Raw genomic sequence first — 22,785 nt, 5'->3', positions numbered from 1 at the left:
AAATAAAAAAGTAGTTTCTATCTTTATATTTTATATAATTGGCAACAAAATAACTATTTTAAGATAATAATATATTTTAAAATATATAAAGTAAACTTTAAAAATTATTGTAAATCAGGAATGTAATATTTTATTTAAAAAAAATCAAAATTCAAAAAATAAAAAATAAAAAAATGATTTACCCAGAAAATAAAAAATAAAAAAAATCTTTTTTTAAGATTTGATATCTCAAAAAAAAAATATGTGGACAGAGAACAGGCAAGACAGAGAAACTTTCTCTCTGTTAAAAAAATAAATTAATTAAGTACTTCCACGTCAGCATGCATAGGTGCGTGTCTGAAAAGTCCGTCGACTTATCGGCACTTTTTTTTTTAAGTGTGTAAAAAAACATTATATCTTTTTTATAAAGTTTTCTTGATTTTTCCTAGCTCAACGTGGACAAGATGAGAGCCAAACATATTTAATAATAATAAAATAAAAAAAATGCAAAAAGGAGATCTTTTCTGTTACTCCGTAGAAAGACGTATACGACAGGTTTTGAAATGTTGGACTATATTTTGGACGAGTTCGATGCGAATATTATACATAATGGGCGATGCGAAGCTACGTCTCTCCACGACTTCACCACGTAAGCCATTAAACCAAATATATCGGTTGTTGGTCTTTAATGTTTCCAACGCCAATTCATCGATTTGCGTACCATAGATGCACTTTCTGGATAATCCTTCGCTCCTAGATCCACAAAATCAATTTTATTGATTATTTATAATTTACGTGGACAGAAAAGAATGGACCACGTGGCAATAAACGACAATTTAATTAACTCAACCCCCAGTTTTTTCCTCGAGATACAGAAGTAAAAAAAGCTATGATTCTGTTCACATTCCACGCTAAAAAATTATGTTTATCGCTCCTGACTTGCATTAAAAGGAATCTGTAGGAATTTTCTTAGAACCGACACAGTCGCTCATCGTCTCCAACATCTAGGGTTTGACGACTCTACAACTGTAATGGAGAAATCGGGATTTGGGAGGGATGGAATCTACAGATCTCTTCGACCTACTCTCGTTCTTCCCAGAGATCCGAACCTCTCTGCGGTCTCGTTTCTCTTCAGGAACTCGAATTCTTATCCAGATAAGATCGCTCTCATTGACGCCGATTCAGAAGAAACCCTAACGTTCTACAAGTTCAAATCCATGGTTGCTAAGATTTCTCATGGTTTAATCCAGTTAGGTATCAAGAAAGGAGACGTAGTTCTTATCTTCTCACCGAATTCGATCCAATTCCCTCTTTGTTTCCTTGGAGTTATTGCGATTGGAGCGATTGCAACAACTGTGAATCCACTCTATACAACTGCAGAGATTTCAAAGCAAGTGAAGGACTCTGGTCCGAAACTCATTGTTACTGTTCCTCAATTGTGGGAAAAAGTGAAGGATTTCGGTCTACCAGCTGTGATTTTGGGTCCTCAGAGTTCTTCTCACATTGCTTCTGATTCCAAAATCATAAATTTTTCAGAACTAATTAAGATTGCAGGATCGGTGTCCGATTTTCCTTCCGCTTTGGTTAAACAGACCGATACAGCTGCGCTTTTATACTCTTCTGGTACGACTGGTACTAGTAAAGGTGTGATCTTGATGCATCGCAATTTCATTGCTGCAGCATTGATGGCTTCTTCTGATCAAGATTTTGAAGGGGAGATGCACAATGTGTTCCTCTGTTTTCTTCCCATGTTTCATATATTCGGGCTTTCGATCATTACGTATGCACAGCTACAGAGGGGTAACACGGTTATCTCATTGGGGAGATTCGATATGGAGATGGTTTTGAGATCGATCGAGAAGTATAGAGTGACCCATTTGTTCGTTGTGCCCCCAATCATGATTGCTCTGGCTAAGCAGGGTGCGGTCAAGAAGTACGATCTCTCATCTTTGAAGCAGCTTGGTTCAGGTGCAGCGCCTTTGGGGAAGGATATAATGGAGGAATGTGCAAAGAACTTGCCTCAGGCTGTGGTCGTTCAGGTACTTCAGCAGTTCAGCCCAAAGACTATCCCTTTAAATTTGATAATTTTTTGATTAGTAATTAGTAATAGGTTAGAGAAAATTCCGAGACACATGCACAATTTTTGTTAAAATTCCCGTTCCAGTACACTGTTCATTTTAATTCCGAAAACATGCATAGCAGATCACTGGGATTTTAAAGTGACGATTTTGCTGATAAAAGGTAGTGAGAACACTAGGAAAAAGGATGTTTCGGTGCTTGTTTCGTGTGGTACTCTTTCTTTTAACAGGTATCGATTGTCTGCAGCCCTCACAGATTCCCGTCATTCCTACGACCTTATCAGAAAGAAGGTAGGAAGAAGGGAGAACAGAAAAGAGGTCGGTCAGTTAGCTCTTGTACCATTAACTCCCATCCATAAGTCAGGGGAGGTGGTAGTTGCTAATCGGACAGCGGTGTATAACGATGGAAATTGGGATGCTAGAGACATGAATGAGTCGCAACCGGAAACCCTTGAGGAAGGGGTAGCAAGGATAGAATTGGAAACGGTGGAATGGCTAGCTAAGGAAGCTCTAAATTTGGCAGAAGATTTTGGTTTAGTGCCAGAGGTAGGGGATAGTGAGCTATCACTGATTCTGAGGGTGGCAGTGGGGGACTCGAGAGACAGAAAAATGCTGGAGGAGGAAATTAGTCACATCAACAAAGTGTATGGTATTGAGGAAATGAGCGAGCATTTAAAAGCTGAGAAAATTCAAGAAATTCGGAGTTACAGAGATGGAATGAACAATGAGTTGGTAGTGGTTGCCCCTTTGGAGATGACTAGGAGTTTACTAGGAGCACGAGGAAATATGGAAGTGGGTAGGGAGAATTAGAGGTAGTTTGTCCGTGGTCGTGTGGGGTCTAAGTTTGGTGTCCAATGTCGTTAAGAGTTTTATCGTGGAATGTGAGAGGGTTGGGGGATAGGAAAAAAAGGGCGGCTGTGAAAGCTTTCATTAGAAGTAAGAATCCCATTATTGTCACGTTGCAAGAATCTAAGCTAGCAAATTGCGATGATAAGCTCATTAAGGAGATTTGGGGGGGGGGGGGGAATATTGACTGGTTAGCTCTACCTGCTATAGGTTCGGCTGGTGGGATTCTAATGATGTGGAACAAAGATTGGATCCAAGTTACAGATAACCTAGTAGGAGCCTTCTCTATTTCTATTCTTTGCAAGAAAATGGACGAAGATTTTCAATGGGTTTTTTCCGGGATTTATGGTCCAACAATCAACAGTGAGAGAGAACAATTTTGGGAGGAACTTGAAGATGTCGCGGGTTATTGGGCTAAGCCTTGGGTGTTGGGTGGGGATTTCAATGTCACAAGGTTCACCCATGAGAAGAATAGGGGTTCGAATATCTCTAAGGGCATGAGAGATTTCAACGATTTTATTAATAGACACTGTTTGATGGACTTCCCTCTCATGGGCAGACGTTTCACTTGGTCCAACAATCAAAGTAACGCAAGGATGTCCAGATTAGACAGGTTTTTGATTGATAATGAGTGGGAGGAAGAGTTTCACAATGTTATGCACTCAGCCAGTCCTAGCCCAGTTTCTGATCATACCCCTATCTTCTTAGAAGCAGGATATCCTAGGAAACACCCTCTTCCATTCAGATTTGAGAATATGTGGCTAGCTCAACCCAACTTCTTAGATCTCATCAAGCATTGGTGGAATGAGTGCCCGGTTAAAGGTAATCCGGGGTGGGTGTTTAAGAATAAGCTTAGGTTCTTGAAGGATAAGCTGAAGGTGTGGAACAAAGAGGTCTTGGGGAGAATAGAGGTGAAAAAAAAGGAGATCATGGCTCAAATCGAATTCTTTGACAATAAGGAGGAAGAAGGGAACTTGAAGGCGGAAGAAAGAGGTAAAAGAACAGAGTTGAAACTGGAATTCCAAAGAACGGCGCTTATGGAGGAGATAAGCTGGAAACAAAAGTCGAGGGTCAAGTGGTTGAAAGAAGGGGATAACAACACAAAATTCTTCCACAAAATTGCCAACTACCATAGAAGAAGTAATCAAATTGATAAACTTTACATCAAGAATATCATGGTAGAAGGAGAAGATGAGATTAGAGAAGGAGTGGTAGAATACTACAAAGATCTATACAAAGAAAACGAACCATTAAGACCTCGGCCGGAGAATCTAGAGTTTACTTCGTTAAATCAGGAAGACAAAGTGTGGTTGGAAAGACAAATAGGGGAGGAAGAAGTTAGATTGGTTCTTTTTTCAATGAGCGGGGATAAGGCTCCGGGGCCGGATGGTTTTACTATGGAGTTCTTCAAACATTGTTGGGAAATCATTTCGAAAGACTTTATGAAAATCATCCAAGAACTGCAAGACAAAAAATGCCTGGATTATAGCCTCAATAGTACCTTTGTGGCCTTGATCCCCAAGAGAGTTGGGGCGGATAAATTGAGTGATTTTAGACCCATAAGCTTGGTGAGCTCGGTTTACAAAATTGTTTCAAAAGTGTTAGCTATGCGCTTGAAGGTGGTCCTACCCAAGCTGATTGAAGATGAACAAGGGGCATTCCTTAGGGGTAGACAAATTCTTGACGGAGTTTTGATGGCCAATGAATGTATCGACTCAAGAATTAAGGATAAGATAGAGGGGATTATTGGGAAAATTGACTTACAAAAGGCATATGATCATGTGAGTTGGGATTTCTTGGAATATATGATGGGGAGAATGGGATTTGGGGCGAAGTGGATCAGTTGGATTATGAAATGTGTTACAACGGTCTCCTATTCAATTCTAGTCAATGGTAGTCCGACTGGCTTCTTTAGGGGATCGAGAGGGTTGAGACAAGGGGATCCGCTATCTCCATTTTTGTTCCTTATTGTAGCAGAAGCTTTGGGGAGATTGTTTAAAAGAGCAGTTGAACTAGGAAAACTCTCAGGGTTTAGGGTGAAGGATGGTCCTCTGATTTCACATTTGCAATTTGCGGATGATACTTTAGTTTTTTTAGATCATTCTAGGGATCAAGTGAGAGTACTTCGGGTTCTACTGTGTTGTTTCGAGGCGATTTCAGGTCTACATATTAATCTGCATAAGAGTAAGCTTTTTGGGGTAGGAGATGTGAGGGACATTCATTTGATGGCCGCCACTCTGGGATGTGGGCATGATATTTTACCCACGTCTTATTTGGGTTTACCACTTGGCGCACCATACAAAAGTATCAAAATTTGGGAAGGGGTGATTGAGAAATTGGAGAAAAGATTGAGTATGTGGAAGGCCAAGTATCTGTCTAAAGGAGGGAGAGTAACCTTGATAAAAAGCACCTTGACGAGCATCCCGGTTTACTTTCTCTCCCTGTTCACGCTACCTAGGACTGTCGAAATCAGATTGGAAAAGCTTATGAGAAACTTCTTGTGGAACGACAAAAATGGTAGAAGGAAGTATCACCTAGTTAGATGGAAGGTTATTTGTATGCCCAAGAAAAACGGTGGTTTGGGGATTAGGGGTCTTAGACTAGCAAATAGAGCGCTATTGGGGAAGTGGATCTGGAGGTATGGAGAGGAAAGGGATAGTCTGTGGAGGAGGGTCATTACGGCTAAGTATGGAGAAGAGATATTAGGCTGGTATAGTTGTGAGGCTAAAGGTACGTACGGGTGTAGTGTCTGGAAGGGGATTCTTAAAGTAAGAGAGGAGTTTGAGAAAGGGATTAGGTTCAAGGTGGGCATGGGGGATAAAATCAGATTTTTGGAGGATAGTTGGTGTGGCACATCACCTCTAGCGGTTCAATTCCCGTCCTTGTACGCTTGCTCTCGGAAAAAAAATGAAACAATCCAACGGTGTTTGATACGCAACGACTCCAACTCTACTTGGGATTTGGGGTTCAGAAGAAATTTTAATGATTGGGAGCTAACTGAGGTGACCTCTTTCCTTGATCTCTTGCAATCGTGTCTTTTCGATGTACAGGAACAGGACAGGTGGGAATGGACGAGGGCGAAAGACTTGAGATTCTCTGTCAGTTCTTTTCAGAAGTGGCTTAACCCTTATGTCGAGCGATCATTCCTGGGATCCATCATTTGGTCTAACTCTATACCCTCTAAAATCTCTTTTTTTGTGTGGTTGGCTTCTCTTGGTAAAATACTAACGATGGATAATTTGATTGCTCGAGGTTGGATTACACCTAATTGTTGCCCATTATGTTTGAATGATGGGGAGTCTGTCGATCATATTTTAATCCATTGCCCCTTTTCTCATCATATTTGGTCAAATTTTCTTGGTTTGTTCCGTATTCATTGGGTCTTTCCTTGTAAGTTCTCCTCGTTGGTAGAAGGATGGGCCAATAATGCTTTCTCTTCCAAAAAGAGATTCCTTTGGGCTATTCTTCCCTCGGCCATTGCTTGGGGGGTGTGGAGTGAGAGAAATAATAGGGTCTTCAATAACAAGATGAGAAGCGCTCATGGCAGTTTCTTAGAGGTTTTGGGCTTGATGTACTTTTGGTCAAAACAGAAATTAGAGTTCAAAGGGACTACTTTTGATGATTTTGTCTTTAGATGGAACTCTTTATGTAATCATTGATGCTTTAACTTTTTTGTTTGTTTTGTAGTTCTTTGAGAGGCTTCCTCGGCCTCATTGTACTTTGTTATTTTTTATCAATACATTACACTTATCAAAAAAAAAGAACACTAGTATTTATTGGAAAAGTGATAATCTCGTTGGTTTATAAAAGTGACCATCTCACTTAAAGTAGCCAGTTCGCTGCTATTAATTCCAAAAGTGATGATCTCACTTATTTTATAAAAGTGTTGATCTCACAAAAAAGAGTGTTTTGGGAATTAAAATGAACAGTGTACTGGAATGATAATCTTCCCATATTCGGCACAGGAAATGGTACTCAATTGTTTAACCTAGATACTGTATATAAGATATGGACTCCGACTTTGAGATGGCATGGTTATTGTTTGGGATTCGGTCAAGGACATGTAGGAAGCAGGGGCAGAGCTAGTAAGGAGCTGGTGGGGGCAATTGCCCCCACAGAACTTTCAGATACCTCTATATTTTCAACTAATTACATACCCCATTTGTCCCCCACTCCCTCACCTCTATCCCCATTTGCCCCCACACCCTCACCTCCCTCCAATTTTTGCCACACCCCCCCCCCCCCCTCTCAATTTTTTGTTGGTGACATTTCCTCTTGACCAGGCCTTCTCATATACTAATTGGAAATGACCTAAATATCCTTTCCTTCAACTTCTAATAAAAAACCTCTGAATTTCTCCCTAAAACCATTCATCTTCAAGTTCTTCAACTATGCAACTAACCATAGTTTGCCCCCACTACAAGAAAATCCTGGCTCCGCCCCTGGTAGGAAGCACATTCTTCAAAAGATTCCTTGCCCATCATCATCAATGCCTCATTCCAAAATGTTGGGGTCTTCTGAACGACTTTTGTTTATCCATTCCTTGCTAATTTTTCCTATTTAAGGGTGGGTAATCTTCAAGTTCTCTAAATTTTGCATGCTTATGAAGTCGAATCAAAGCATTAATTATTATTACTATTGATTGGGTATTTCTTACGATTGCTGAATTGAAGTATTTCAGAGTGCTGCGGAGGAAGATTTTATCATGATAGATGAATCAGAGAATTTAATGTTATCAAATCTAATCACCTTATTCATATAGCTTCTTCTTTGAAAATAACCCAATAGGAATGATTACTTCTCAAGTTAGGGTCATTCACAATCTGTTAAATTTATATATGTAAATATATGAGCAGACCATTAGTTGTGCAGTGGAATATTTTCATTATTTCTTAGGGGAGGGAAGTTTTTTTTTTTCCTTTTCTTTTGCATGGTTATTTGCTAGACCTTTGTTGTTTTCCATCACGAGGTCTTTTGAAAAACTTGTTTACACTTCACAAACATGCGTTTTGTGTTTTTCTCTAATGGCTTAGGTGAAAAAGTTGTGTCCTGATTTAACATGAATTTGTGGTTTTCTTTTTGGCAGGGGTATGGTTTGACAGAGTCATGTGGAATTGTTTCGCTAGAGAATGCAAAGGGAGGAGTTCGACACTCTGGTTCAACCGGACCCCTTGTTCCAGGAGTTGAATCCAAAATAGTTAGTGTGGACACAATGAAGCCGCTCCCCCCCAATCAGCTTGGGGAATTATGGGTTCGAGGACCAAATATAATGCAAGGTAGAATTTTAGTCAGATGATTTTATTTTACTTATTTATTATTAATTTTGAAATATATATTGTTGATATGTGGATATTTGGTTTTTTCCAAATTTGATGATCTTACTACAGAGGATACTTCTATATCTACAGTGTTAAAATCTACTGGTTTTCCCCAAATTTGATTATATTTCTACATATGACACTTCTGTATCTACAATGTCAAATCCTACAAAAAAATCTTGATCTACCACATTAGTCTCTGATAAATATTTCACTTGTCACTAGATCTGCTTGATTTTCATGTTTTAATTATCATTTTCTTCCTTTCTTAGCTCTATGCTTCTCAAAAGTTTCAATTTTCATTTGGTTTCTTTCTTATCTGTACTCAATGTTTTTTTTCCCTTCTTCTGAAAGGTATAAGTGTAATATTGTATTAAATATGATGGTTGAGAAACTATCAGAAAGAAAAGAAGTACGTGTAATTTCTTGGCCTTTGCTCACATGTTCATATTCATTTTTGAATCAAGCTTTATCAATTAATGAATGTGGTGTCATTCTCACTAAGGAACTTGCGACTAGTGTGACACGATCTGTCTGGGCAGTTGCTTGAAGTGGACCCAATGATCCCATCAAATTAGGTTGTAGTTAAAATTTCTGTTTATCCACTTATCTTTTGTTCTCTCATGATGGAATGGATATTACCAATGTGCACGACTACCTGGTTATTACAGTGGAGCATCATTGGTTCTTTCACTTGTACTCCCATTTTCCTGTAAGAGAGGTGAATATAACTAGGATTTGACTTACTTGTTGATTATCAATGACCCAACGAGCATAGTGCGGAGAATATAAATAAATTGAACCCGAGTAGGCAAAAAGTGGCTGTAAAGGAAGAATGTGGAAGGCTCATAGACTGAAACTCTACAGAAACTTAGAACACTCTTCCTGCAAATGTGCAATCTGATCACTAGTATTCTGCAGCTGATGTGTTCTAAAGAAAGTGTAGAAAAATTGAATTTATTGAGAATTCTTGGATGATCATTACAAATGCCCCAATAGTGGTATTTATAGACCAACTATCCTATTACAAGAATAATCTAGAACTTCAAGAATATTCTAGAATAATAAACCAACTATCCTATTGTAGAACATTACAAGAATATTCTAGAAAGTTAAGAGTAATCAAGAATAATCAAGAAGAATATCCTATTTTCTTGATTCTATGAGATCAGATTTTCGGATTCTTCTACACTCCCCCTCAAGTTGGTGCATAGATGTCAATCATGCCCAACTTGCTTATCAGATGTTCAAAGTTAGGTCTAGCAAGCCCCTTAGTCAAGATGTCGGCTGTTTGCTGACTAGAAGGCACAAACAACAAGCAAACAGTTCCAGCTTCAATTTTTTCCTTAATGAAATGTCGATCAATCTCAATGTGCTTCGTCCTATCATGCTGGACAAGATTGTGAGCAATACTTATTGCAGCCTTATTGTCGCAGTACAGCTTCAGAGGAAGTTCCACAGTCATCTTGAGTTCTTCGAGGATTCTGTATATCCACAATACCTCACAGATCCCTTGAGCCATTGCTCTAAACTCAGCCTCTGCGCTACTTCTGGCAACAACATTTTGCTTCTTGCTTCGCCAGGTAACCAAGTTTCCCCACAAAAATGTGCAATACCCTGAAGTAGATCTCCTGTCATTCACTGAACCTGCCCAATCTGCATCAGTAAATACCTCAACACTCCTTTGATTTGTCTTTTTGAAAAACAGACCTTTTCCAGGAGTAGACTTTAAATATCTCAAAATTTGGTAGACCGCCTCGAGGTGTTCTTCATAAGGTGCGTGCATAAATTGACTAACAACACTGACAGAGAAGGCAATATCCGGTCGAGTATGAGATAAATAGATTAGTTTTCCAACCAATCTCTGGTATCTACCAGTATCAACAGGAACTTCCCTCTTCCCAAAGCTTTACATTGGGATCCATGGGAGTCTCAGCCGGTCTGCAACCACTTAACCCGGTTTCCTTCAAAAGATCAAGAATATACTTTCGTTGAGAGACAACGATTCCTTTCCTTGAACGAGCAACTTCCATGCCAAGGAAATATCTTAGTGCTCCCAAATCCTTGATTTCGAATTCTAAAGCAAGGCTCTTCTTCAATCTCTCTATTTCGATCACATCATCACCTGTGAGAATAATATCATCAACATAAACTATTAGCACAACAACCTTTCCTTCATGAGAAAACTTGAAAAACAAGGTATGATCAGCTTGTCCTTGAGAATATCCTTGTTTTTTGACAGACTGTGTGAACTTCTCAAACCAAGCCCTTGGAGACTGTTTGAGACCATACAGGGACTTTTTTAGTTTGCATATTTTTGAGCCAAACTTCTCCTCAAAGCCCGGTGGACTATCCATGTACACTTCTTCCTCCAAGTCACCATTGAGGAAGGCATTCTTCACATCTAGTTGTTGCAAGGGCCAGTCCAGATTAGCAGCAATAGATAAAAGTACTCTCACCGTGTTTAATTTTGCAACAGGAGCAAAAGTCTCAGAATAATCAATGCCATATGTCTGGGTGAATCCCTTTGCCACCAACCTAGCCTTGTATCTTTCCACTGAACCATCAGAGTTGTACTTCACAGTGAAGACCCATTTACAACCCACAGTGGTCTTCCCAACTGGCAATGCCTCAACACTCCAAGTATTGTTCTTCTCAAGAGCTTTCATCTCTTCAAGTACTGCTTCCTTCTACTTTGGAACCTTTAGAGCCTCCTGTACACTATTAGGAATTTCTACACTGGACAATTGAGAGGTAAAAGCAGCAAGAGATAATGACAATTTCGAGTATGATACAAATTTAGACAGTGGATGACTAGTATAAGATCTAACCCCTTTACGAAGAGCTATAGGAATGTCTAAATCAGAGGCTTAGACTGACTGTTGGAAAGAGAAAGAGAATTACCTGTAACAGACTCAGATTGTTGATTCGTCCTTGGTTTAGAATCATGGCTGTGCTGTAGAGTCAATCATGGCTATACGGTGGTGTTTGCAAATTCACATATTTCACAATGAAACATAGATGGATCTTTATTGCCAAACAACTTAGGAAATAAATGTTTTAAATATTTGAAACTTGGATGACCTAATCTTAAATGCCATAACATAATATTATTATTGGAAACAGAAATAGATTCAAAGCAGGAACTTATTTGTTGAGATTGTCGCCTCGATTCAGATCCATCATCAAGGAAGTAGAGTCCTCCACTCTGTTAGCATTGCCAATCATCCTCCCCGAGGTCAAATCCTGGAACACACAATGAGTTGGGAAAAAATTAGTTTGACAATTTTGATCACGGGCTAGCTTGCTAGCAGACAAAAGATTACAGGAAAGTTTGGGAACGTGAAGAACATCGTGAAGAGTGAGTGATGGAGATACTATAATAGAACCTTTTCCTGCAATGGCTGAAAGAGAGCCATCTGCAATCTTAATTTTCTGATTACTTGCACAAGGATTATACGAAGAAAAAAGATTTGACAACCCTGTCATATGACCGGTTGCACCTGAATCAATGATCCAGGTGCGATCAGGGTTGACACCAATGAGAGCTGTTTTCAGGTAATTACCTTTTTGAGCCAAAGAACAAGTAGGATTTTTCTGAGACTCGAGAATCTTGTACAGTTGGTCTATCTGCTCCTTGGTGAAAGGAAACGAATTTGAAGAAGACTGTTGCTCTTGATTCGAGACACTGGCCTGAAGTGCACGCCCCGCTCCACCAGACTTCTTCTTCCAGTTTTGAGGCTTGCCATGAATTTTCCAACAGGTTTCCCGTGTGTGCCACGGCCGTTTGCAGTGATCGCACCACGGCCGTTCATAACGCTTACCATCCTTCTTCACTTCCTCCTGAAAATCTCGAGTTACAAGGGCAGAACTTTCTACTTCCGAGTTAGTAGTACTAGGAACCGATTTGTTGTTAAGCATCACACTCTGCCGTGCTTCTTCTCTCCGAACATCTGAGAAGGCCTCACGAATTATTGGCAGAGGAGTTTTCCCTAAAATTCGGCCCCGCACCTCGTCTAATTCTTTGTTAAGTCCTGCTAAGAACATAAATATACAATCATTCTCCTGTCGTTTCATGAACCGGACACTATCATTCGCACACTCCCAGACATCATCATAACAGAGGTCTAACTCCTGCCACAATGTCATCAACTCGTTCTAGTAGGAGGTTACATCTCAGTCACCCTGTTTCGCGTGCCAAAGTTTGGATTTTAAACAAAAAATCTGCGAAGAATTTTCTAGATCGGAATACGTATCCCTGACTGCTTCCCAAACATCTTTGGCCGTCGGCAGGAACATGAAGGGCTTGCCAATTGCGGGTTCCATTGAGTTCACTAACCATGCAATAATCAAAGAATTTTCTGATTTCTAGGTCTTGAGAGTCGAATTTACATCGACAGGTTTTGTCACTTCTCCTGTCAGATATCCAAGCTTCCCCTTGCCTTCCAAAATCAAACGAACGATTTGCGACCATTCCGTATAGTTTTTTCCATTTAGACGGTGGATATTTAATTGGAACGAATTCGTGGACCCTTTGAACCACTAAATGAGATGGAGGAGTTCAGGTTCGGACTTGTGGTGCTTTCCCCTGACACCACTGAGTCCTTACTAGTCGCACCGGTTAAAGCCGTCTTCCACGGATTTTGACCCGCCATAGGTAATCCCTAGATCAGAACCTAGTGCTCTGATACCATGTAGAAAAATTGAATTTATTGAGAATTCTTGGATGATCATTACAAATGCCCCAATAGTGGTATTTATAGACCAACTGTCCTATTACAAGAATAATCTAGAACTTCAAGAATATTCTAGAATAATAAACCAACTATCCTATTGTAGAACATTACAAGAATATTCTAGAAAGTTAAGAGTAATCAAGAATAATCAAGAAGAATATCCTATTTTCTTGATTCTATGAGATCAGATTTCCGGATTCTTCTACAGAAAGCTTAAGAAAAAAAATGGGGGAGAGAATTGTAGGGATAAGGTGACTGAGCATACCCCACATTTTTTCTTCAATCATAGATCCCGTCATGTAAAAAACAGATGTAATCTATAATAAAAAAAACCAAAAAAAAAAAAAAAAACCAGATATGTAGTTCTGCTTAGTTACAGAATTATGCTATCCACTTAAGTAAGCAAATGTAAATTCCTAGACTACCCTTATTTAACAAATGTAATGACTGAAGAGTTTAACCAAACGAAACACTTTAACATTTTGATAGTCTTACGTAAAATTATTAATAAACTATGTCAAATATATATTTCATAGAAACACCAGAAACATTCCAGGACATAACCTTAATCTTCCTTTTTTTTGTCTTCTTATTATTTCATTTTCTTGCCCATAGTTATTTTTCTTTCTTCTAAATAGTGATCTTAGTAGATGTTAATGGAATAATAGTAACTGTGGATACCATGCGAGTTGAGGATCGAAGAAAGGATTGAATGCCAATTTTGATAGAAGGGATTGGTGAATTGAAAATACTTTCAAGGAACTATGTTTGCAAGACCACTGCAATTTTCATTGATGCAATGTAAAAAGGCTTTAGAATTGCAGGAGATAAAGTGGGTTACTGCAAAGCCTTGTGGGTTTTCTCTGTGGAGATCTATCTGTCTTCTACTGAATGAGGTGAACTTCTTGATAATCCATTAAGGTCAGGACTGTGGGTGTCCTAATCTACCTCACTGTTACTCAAGCACATTATTGCAATTAGGTTGGTTAGTTTTTTCTAATAGATGAAAGAAAATTACAGTAAAACAAAAGGGAAGGTCGAGTTGACCAACCTAGGAAAAAGAAAACAACACTAAAATTAGATTGGTTAGTTCAATCCTATATGTTTTTTTTCTTTTTTCTTCCTTATTTCACATTCGAACTTCAATTATTCATCTCTACAAAAATGCTTGACATATGCATCTACACATACATCATCTACTTTTATTATTAGAGACATTTATCTGGCAAACCTGTCTGTTGCTATTTTATTACAAAAACTCCCTTACTTTATTGAGTTCGTTACTTGAACAAACCTTAGTTTATGAATCATGCTACCATGAGTATCTTAGTAAGATTTCAAATCTTATTAAGGGTTGTTGGGTTCACATGGATAATCAAATTAGCAATCCAACAACATAGGCGTGTATATTTCATGGAAAAACTCAAATTGAAAAGAAAACATATATAAAAAAAAAAACCTTTTTGAGCTTTGATTGTAGGTATTGAAAAAGGATGGCTACCGAACTCCCAAATTTAAAACTAAAGTTTAACAGTGAAAATTAACTTTTTATTTTCTATTTTGTTTTTTTTAAATTCTTATAATTTTTTCCTTTTTAACCCTGTGGCATTAGATCATGTTTTTGGATGTCAAAAATTGATGCGGTTGGAATCCACTCCAACTTATGTTAAGTAACAAAGTAACTGCATAAATTTGAATTTTATAACGTGGATGCCTATTCCAGGGATTGTTCGGTAACAAACTTGATAAAGTGAGGTTTGGTGGTTAACAAACTTCATAAAGTAAGGTTCCCTTGGAGTTGTCAGAGCTCCAAGGGAGTTTTTGTAATAAAAATGCAACAGTTGGGTCTGCCCAGTAAATCTCTCTTATTATTATTATTATTATAAATTACATAATCCACTGTCCATGCATTATATCATGTGTATGTCAAAGGATCTCCTAGGAAACACATAGGATTGATGATGTAATCACGTCAACTAGATAATAGTGTTAAATTCTGTATTTTACTCCTTTTACTTCATCAGTTTTTATAACTACCGGTATGCTGTTACAATTACCATTAATTTATATTTATTATTACTGACTTGAAACATTTGCAGGTTATTTCAACAATCCTCACGAAACCAAATTGACTTTGGATAAACAAGGTTGGTTACATACAGGAGATCTTGGATATTTTGATGAAAAAGGACAGCTGTTTGTCGTTGATCGAATAAAAGAACTCATCAAGTATAAAGGATTTCAGGTAATCTATTTTTCAGTGGTTACAGGTTACTTGTACATGATAAGCATAAATACGCAATACAGTTTCTGTGATCATTTTTGGAAGTTAAGTTCCCTCCTTCCAAAGGTGTACTGATTTGGACGTGTTTGACTTGGTTGAAACATACAGCCATATCTATATTATCCCAATGATGTGGACTTCACATTTACACAAGAAGTTTGATTGCATTTCAAATTCCTTGCCTCTTTAACTTTCTTACAACTCATCAACTTTTCTTTGCTAGAAAGTTCTGAACCTCATAAAATCGTAGCATTCCAACTCACAGTTGACTCCTTATCTTGTCCGAGTTGGCTCAACTCGAATCTGGTTAACGACTCTCGAGCTTCTGAGTTGTGTAAAAAAGCTTTGGTCACCAAACTTTGCTTAAAACTAATCATCATTTTATACTCTTATCCCAAATATTGAGGCTTTGCCTAAAACTAATCTTAATAACTAATTGGAAGCAATACGCAAGCTGCTTTGCCTAACTTCTAGAACGTCCTAAACCTCACTAAATGCATAAAACAGGATTTTACAAGAAGTATAAATTCAAAAGTTGCTATAACTTGTAAATGGGAAAGTTTCTTTCTGCTTTTAAAATCTTCCTTTTTTTACATTTGCATATGCCATTGTATCATGGTGCACATGATCTTGTTTTTTTCAAGTGTGCCAACTTCTCCTTGGTTTTGCTTTGAAAATGACTAAACATGTTTACAACCTTTCTATGTGCCGTGGAAATGTGATTATTTATTTTTTTACCGTTAGGTTGCACCAGCGGAGCTTGAAGGGCTGCTTCTCTCTCACCCTGAAATATTAGATGCTGTTGTCATCCCGTAAGTTAGGAGATGTAGATCAACCACGATTTTTCTCTCTTACTGAACTAGCGAAGGTTCCAGAAATGCCTAAACTTACATTTTACCATTGTAGATTTCCTGATGCTGAAGCTGGTGAAGTCCCAATTGCATATGTTGTTCGCTCTGTCAACAGCTCACTGACTGAAGAAGATGTTCAGAAATTTATCGCGAATCAGGTGGTCTAAATACTTTACCATCCACACTCCTCTCCACCCCCCAAAAAAATGTTTCTATTTCTATATTGATATGTATGCCCCCCTAAAATTCGCCTTGTCAACTATATCCTGCTACAATTTCTTTTTATTCATTATATCTGGGGTAATTATTGTTGTTAAAAGTAGCAAAATTACTTTTATCCTTTATGAAATCTTCATGTATGAGGAAAAAGGAACAGAGAATGAAATGGCACTTTGTGGGAAAATGCATGATGGATTTGGCTCTACTAAGGTTAGTTGATACGCCCATTGAGTTATCTGACATTCAGTCAGCTACTTCTTGAATGGGTCGCAGCCCAAAGATCATGTTGATGGTTAAAACTTGACCTACTTTAATGATATGACCAGTCATTTGAGTTCCGTTATGTGCAACTAAGGTGGGCTACGGTCAGTTAGAAGGAACATGCAAGTTGAAGCTTCTAAAAGAATGAGGGGAAGACCCAAAAGAACAGGGATTTTAATACTTTGTGGATATGAACACACAGCAATAATAGAAGAGATTGTTTTATATAGAATTGAATGGATGACCATGATCCCTTCAGCCAACCCAAATTTTCGGAATTATGGCTTGGATGATGCACTTATTGAGATAAACTTCCCTACGTGAATAGGGTAAGGAATTAGGACCAAGCGATTGGCAAAATAGTAAGGGTATGGCATATGCAAAGGGTGGCCTACTGAATGAATAACCTAGATTGATGAGTAAACATGACATCTGAGTAGTCTGGACAACCTACCCTACTAATCTCCATGAATTCAAGTATACTATTAATTTTCTCCTGATATCATTAGCTTCTTGTCATGTAATTATACTCTTCGTGTTTAGGCACTTTACGTGTTAATTTTGTTGCATGCTACTCTCTATTCTCTTTTTTCTCTCATATATGTAGACGTGTGTGAAACCTTTAGTCTATGAGTGAAAGCATTTTCATGTTCGTTTCACATGTTAAAATGGGTACGTGGAATGCAAGATGGAGGTGGTCTTGTTGAAAGAACAATCAGAGTCATAGTTAAGTATTTTATACACAGAATGCCATTGCGGTGTTTAGACAGTCTTCCCTCACCATCCAACATGCTAAAATATGAATATCTGCATTGCAAGCTAAGTAGCGAGGCAGGAGCAGCTCTAAGCCTTCCATTACATTATTCAGGATAAGTTGGAACTGGAGCTCTTAACATGAACATTTAGTTATCTGTACGTGGATCTTGAAATGTTGGTTCTTTTTTCTTTTTCCAAACAGCATATGCATGCCATGCATATTATAGAATGCATTTTTTATAGGGCCTAGTATGAATGTGTGCTATATGTTTGCAGTGAGTATTCTTGTGCACATGTCTTTAATCAAATTCTTTTTTTTGTGTTACAGGTTGCTCCCTTCAAAAGATTGCGAAGGGTAACATTTATAAATAGCGTCCCCAAATCGGCTTCAGGAAAGATCCTTAGGAGAGAGCTTATAGATAAAGTTCGATCCAAGATGTAAAATGCCGTGGTCATATAATGTCCTATTCTACTGCTCCTGGTTTGTTGCTCAGAAATAAAGACTTGGGTTCACCCCAAGCAATGATCATCTGCAAATCTGATGCATTTGAGCTGTAACTTATAGGAGGTGCAGTGCAGTTACATTCATAAAAAGGAAATGAGGCCACTTGAATTCTTCTCACTGCCGGTGGTTATTGTAGCGCACAAAAGCCACCATATCAATCAGGAAAATGCTGAAGTGACTGCGTAAGACATTGTGCTGACATGGATGTATGTATGGAACCATTGATGCTTTCCTTGATATACGAGTGAAAAGCATTTATGGTTCAGTATATCCACATCAGCACAGTGTGAAATGCAGTGCTCTGCGTAGTCACTGCAGCATGACTCCACCAATTATTGCATGGATTTATACAAGCATGAACACGAGTTCAAATAAAAACCCTTGGCAGTAAAAGATTAAAAACACATAGTAAAACCAACCATGATATTAGGGGGTTTGTCTTCGGAGACGTTCATTGGGTCATGCGTGTGCCAATCAAACTGCATATTGGGATGTCTGCCATTTTTCCTTGCCGTTCCAGAAGAGTTAACTGATGCAGCCGAATCTTAGCTTGGTTTTGAGATTCTTGGTCAGAACTCAGCCTTTGCCCAGTAGCTTGGGCGGGTTGATCGGGTCTTCTTATAATAAGATAAAGCAAAGCAATCTTTTTTGCAAATCATTGTTTTGGCGGTTATAACTTTGTTGTAGGTGGGATAAGCTGAGGCCAGCCCGACTCTTGGTTGGTCTCAAGTATTCAGATTGAAACCAACGCATAGAACAGAAATTTCAGCTCAAGCTTGGCCTAAGTACGAGTTGAGACCATTGGTCTCCAGCTGGGCTTACCCACTAACCCAAGGTGCACTACTAGAAATTGACCATGCTTTGGATTTACCAATCACCCATTGAGGACCTAGAGACTTGGATGACAAGATATACTTACTGTTAAAAGCCATTTAACCCACGTCTATTGATCCGTTGCCTTTGTAGCAAAGTTCAGTTAGGATTCATATTGGTTAATTGGGATAATTTGGGAAAGTTTCATACAAAAAAAGGGGGAAATTTTGAATAATCAAATAATGTTTTTTGAGTTTCTTACCAAAATTCATCACCTTCAAACTCCCTAAAGCCCCTATCTTGTTCTTGAGATTTAAATGGCGAAGAAACTAAAATTTTATGGGTGAGTTCAATAGATAATTAATAAACATGGATTAACATAATTGGTCAGTCCTTATTCGGAGAATTTTAGAAATTTATGGAACAAAAATTAGGAAAATTTTAATTACAATCCAAGGTCGACAAAATTCATAGCCTACCACCCTAGTAAATTATTGCATCTGATCCTCACTTGAACTCAATAAAATTCTTCATAGGGTTGGAATTTCAACCTATCTACTCATGCCACAATTAATAATGTTGTAGGGACTCGTCCAAACAACGGTCCAAATGGCTATAGGCCTTGCAAGGAAGCTCATGTTTGATGTAACAAGTATGATAGTCAAAAGTAAGGATCACTTTACACCAAGATTTAATTAACTTAGATGATTGAAAGCATACCATCTCGAGTTAATGCAAGACAAGAATTTGAGCAATAGATACATTTTGGAGAGGCAGATTTTTAATACTAGCTACCAACCAGATGCAATCTTTCCCTTATCCGGGCTTGGGTTTCTGGATCTAATAAGAACAATTATTGAAGGTGTCACAACATAGAGTTGGGTTCACACAGTGTACGCATGTTCCAAAGTCTTGAAATAGACTGCTGAGATAGACAGCAGGTTGGCATGGTCAGAGATACGATGAGTTGAAACAAAGATGTAGACTTATCATATACAATACAGGTAGGTTACGCATAGGTCTATCATATCCATTATCAGCTGACTTGGGCACGCAACTAGTAATAAGCCACCAAGTATCACAACTCACAATCTCAAAATGCAACCACCAAAAGAAAACATCCATGCGTACAGTTAAGGGCACAATAAGGAAAACTGGATCTTAAAAATCAAAACACAACCAACCACAACAAAGAGATTAAAACTATATTTAGTAACCCAACATAAGCAGCATTGAAATAATAATAAGCATTTGATTCTCATCTAGATTATCTTGTCCAAAGTGGAGAACAAAATATTTAATTTCTGCTTGTTGTAGCTCTCTGACAAGTTTGAGATAGGGAAATAAATTTCTTGAACGACAAAATATGGGTAGTAGCTCACATTGACATTAGCTTTGGACCATTATCAGGCATACCCATACCAGCCGCTAATTCTGCATCGAGTTGTGTATGTGGTGCAGGCCCCATCATTTGCTTCGCACTGCATCATCACCAACACTAATTTTCAGATGAATCATTATACTTTTTTATCATGCTGGTATTGAACCTGAAACTAGATGTTGAAACACACAATTCTTGCAGTTGAGCCAAGGACTAAACTCCATTAACGTATTTTCTTTATTAATGCTATTTGGTAAACTGTTCATTCAACTAAACGGATGGTTTGGTCATCCTTAGATTGAGGTTTCTTAGATACGTCAATGTCGGAATTGAAGCTAATTCATTGTCAGTAATCAGCTATCTGATAATAGTAGGATGGAGTGGAGGCCTATAAAGAACTAGCTCTACTCACATTTGATCCCAAAGAACACATCATAATATCCTTGTTTTTTAATAAATATCTCTAGGAAAAGAAGAATATAAATATAGCTTAGAGTACAAAGTTAAGGGCATGTTTGATTGCAGGGCAGGCAAAATCATATTTTATAGAACAATCAAAATGCAAACAGCATGCATATGAGAGAAAGGTCAAGATTTTTGTTTGCCTATAAGATAAGCAAGGTCAAGCTCAAAATAACATGACTCATTTAAAGATTTTATTTATTTATTTTTTTTTGAAAAAGAATATGATGAAAAAAATTACTAAGGGGGAAATACAAAATATACACGAACAAATGAACGCCTCATGTGCAAAGATTTTTTAAATAAATAAATAATTAATATCAATATAAAATAATATTATAAAAAAAAAAAAAAGATCTCTACACCGTTCTCTGAAATTGAATATTTGAAACAAAATCATATCCATGTAATATCTATCTAACTCAATAACATTTTATTATTTTATTTTACTTCTATTTTTTTGATAGGTGAAGAATTACTGGCTAGCCAGGTGAAGTTGGTTTCAAGAGAGTTTGAACCTAGGACATGTCAACAACTATAGAACAGGGGGCAAGAAGATAACACCGGTAAAATCTGAAGTTCTCACAGCCTATTGCTGTAAGAAGAGGGGTAAAAAATAAAAAAGCTTAACATTGCTGCTATTGTGAACGTTGCTCACACTAAAGAATCTAAGTTTCTTTGATAGACACAAACTCCATGAATTGGCAAACACCACTATTTCACCTCAACCCAAAACCTTGTATTTTGGAAAGAAAATGAATTTGTAATCAAAGATGGTTTTAAGCCTATATATGTGGCTACTTAATGATCATCATCCTCAGAGCCTCATCCCAAAAACTTTGTAGTCGACTAAATGAATTATATTCCTCTATTCAAGTCTGTCTAAAGCCATATCTTGCATTAATTCAAATGTGTTGCTCTTTTAGAACCTCAACTTGCATGTTGATTGTACATGGGATTGTTATCGATCTCTGTCGCACATTTCAAAACCATTTCAATTGACTTTCCTTTAATTTATCATCCATTGGGGGTAGCTACATTTTTATGAATGGGAACATTTCTAAATTTTTACAAATTTTGCTCTTTCCACTCATCCATCTTAGCATCATCAGCTCTGTTTTCTTCGTCGACCAATGTTCACCTCCATAAACGTAACTGGTCTTATTGTCATCTTATAAAAAATTTCTTTTAATTTGGTTGGTATGTGTAGGCCATAGAAGATTCCAATAGCACACCATAGGCCTATCATCAAATTATTCGAAAAAAAAGTAAATTAACAACAACAATAACAACAAATCAAATGACAATAATATATAAAAGAAACCTGATTTAACATACAACATTAAAAAAAAAGAAGATCAAATTTCGAGCTGACATACCGTTTCTTGTGTTTTTTCGACTTGAAATGCTCATCCCTCACAGACACACTCGAGAAATAACGACTGAAAGGGAGAATATCAAGCAAAGATCAACCAAATAAACAAAACCAGATCACAGAATTGAAAACCTAATACAATTTAATATATAAAAAATGGGATTTGATCTTACTCGCAGTGTAAACAATAGAACTGACCCATCCCAGGGAGATCCTCATCGAGTGGCAAAAGCTTCTTCTCCCCTTCCGGCTTCCGAAGCTCTTCGTAAACCGCATCATCGCGTGAACGAAAATCAGGGTTAAGGAATTTCACAGAAAAAGATTGAAACTTGAAAAAGATATCATAAAACCGATTAAAATTAGTTGGAGAACATCAAGAACAAGATTGGGGAAAAAAAAGGATATCTTTGACGAGGAATTTGGTTCGGCGAGCAGATTTGTGAGAGAGCCTTCTCTTCTTCACTTTCCTGTGAGGGCACTTTCCACCCATTCTTAAACCCTAGAAAATGAAATTCTGGTTCGCTGTCTCGAACTCACTCTTTCTCTTTCTCTGCAACTCGTTTTGTTTGTTAAACCCTAAAACATTCAGAGAGTGCGAATTGCTTTAGCGAATATATATCGACAGGACAGGACATGGGTTGGGCGTTACGCGGCTATACCCTAAATACCGGATTCTGGCCGTCACTTTTATGAGAATGACGATGTTGTCCCTTTCTGACTATTGAGTATTGGGTTAGGACCAAATTCCACTATAGAGTAGAAATTGATGATCCGAAAGTAAAATCTTCTACGTTTACTTTTGTATGATTTTTGAAAGTCGCTCGTCGTATCATAATACTTGAGCTTGGCCGAGTGAAAAAATTTTAGTTAGAAAATCAATATTTTATTAAAAAATATTAAAATTAAAAAGATAGAAGAAGA

At 37.8% G+C, this 22,785-nt stretch overlaps 2 protein-coding genes across 3 annotated transcripts; one reads left to right on the top strand and one right to left on the bottom strand.

Annotated features, from left to right (window-relative positions):
* Nucleotides 1–910: 910 nt before the first annotated feature.
* LOC147385843 (AMP-dependent synthetase and ligase family protein) lies at nucleotides 911–17,950 on the top strand. The gene is made up of 6 exons (XM_086423466.1): nucleotides 911–2,018; nucleotides 7,990–8,179; nucleotides 15,057–15,202; nucleotides 15,986–16,053; nucleotides 16,148–16,250; nucleotides 17,657–17,950. Exons 1-6 carry the CDS (start codon nucleotides 1,011–1,013, stop codon nucleotides 17,768–17,770), a joined length of 1,629 nt encoding a protein of 542 aa, XP_086279592.1. The 5' UTR covers nucleotides 911–1,010; the 3' UTR covers nucleotides 17,771–17,950.
* A 1,857-nt stretch (nucleotides 17,951–19,807) lies between these two features.
* LOC147385842 (zinc finger (C2H2 type) family protein) lies at nucleotides 19,808–22,459 on the bottom strand. 2 transcript variants are annotated; one of them, XM_086423468.1, is made up of 4 exons: nucleotides 22,270–22,455; nucleotides 22,038–22,146; nucleotides 21,869–21,931; nucleotides 19,808–20,127 (listed from the first exon to the last, which is right to left on the bottom strand). In XM_086423468.1, the coding sequence occupies exons 1-4, from the start codon at nucleotides 22,352–22,354 to the stop codon at nucleotides 20,025–20,027; spliced, it is 360 nt and encodes a 119-aa protein (XP_086279594.1). In that variant the 5' UTR covers nucleotides 22,355–22,455; the 3' UTR covers nucleotides 19,808–20,024. The 2 variants fall into 2 exon arrangements, with proteins under 2 accessions (XP_086279594.1, XP_086279595.1); XM_086423469.1 differs by lacking the exon at nucleotides 19,808–20,127 and adding an exon at nucleotides 20,723–21,731 and having other exon boundaries at nucleotides 22,270–22,459.
* Between the last annotated feature and the right edge of the window lie 326 nt (nucleotides 22,460–22,785).

Source organism: Akebia trifoliata, chromosome 14 (assembly GCF_017979445.1).
Source record: "Akebia trifoliata isolate Shusen 1 chromosome 14, ASM1797944v1, whole genome shotgun sequence".
In the NCBI taxonomy this organism is placed as follows: domain Eukaryota; kingdom Viridiplantae; phylum Streptophyta; class Magnoliopsida; order Ranunculales; family Lardizabalaceae; genus Akebia; species Akebia trifoliata.
The sequence above is the reverse complement of the archived record's forward strand: the minus strand, read 5'-3'. Positions and strand labels throughout refer to the sequence as shown.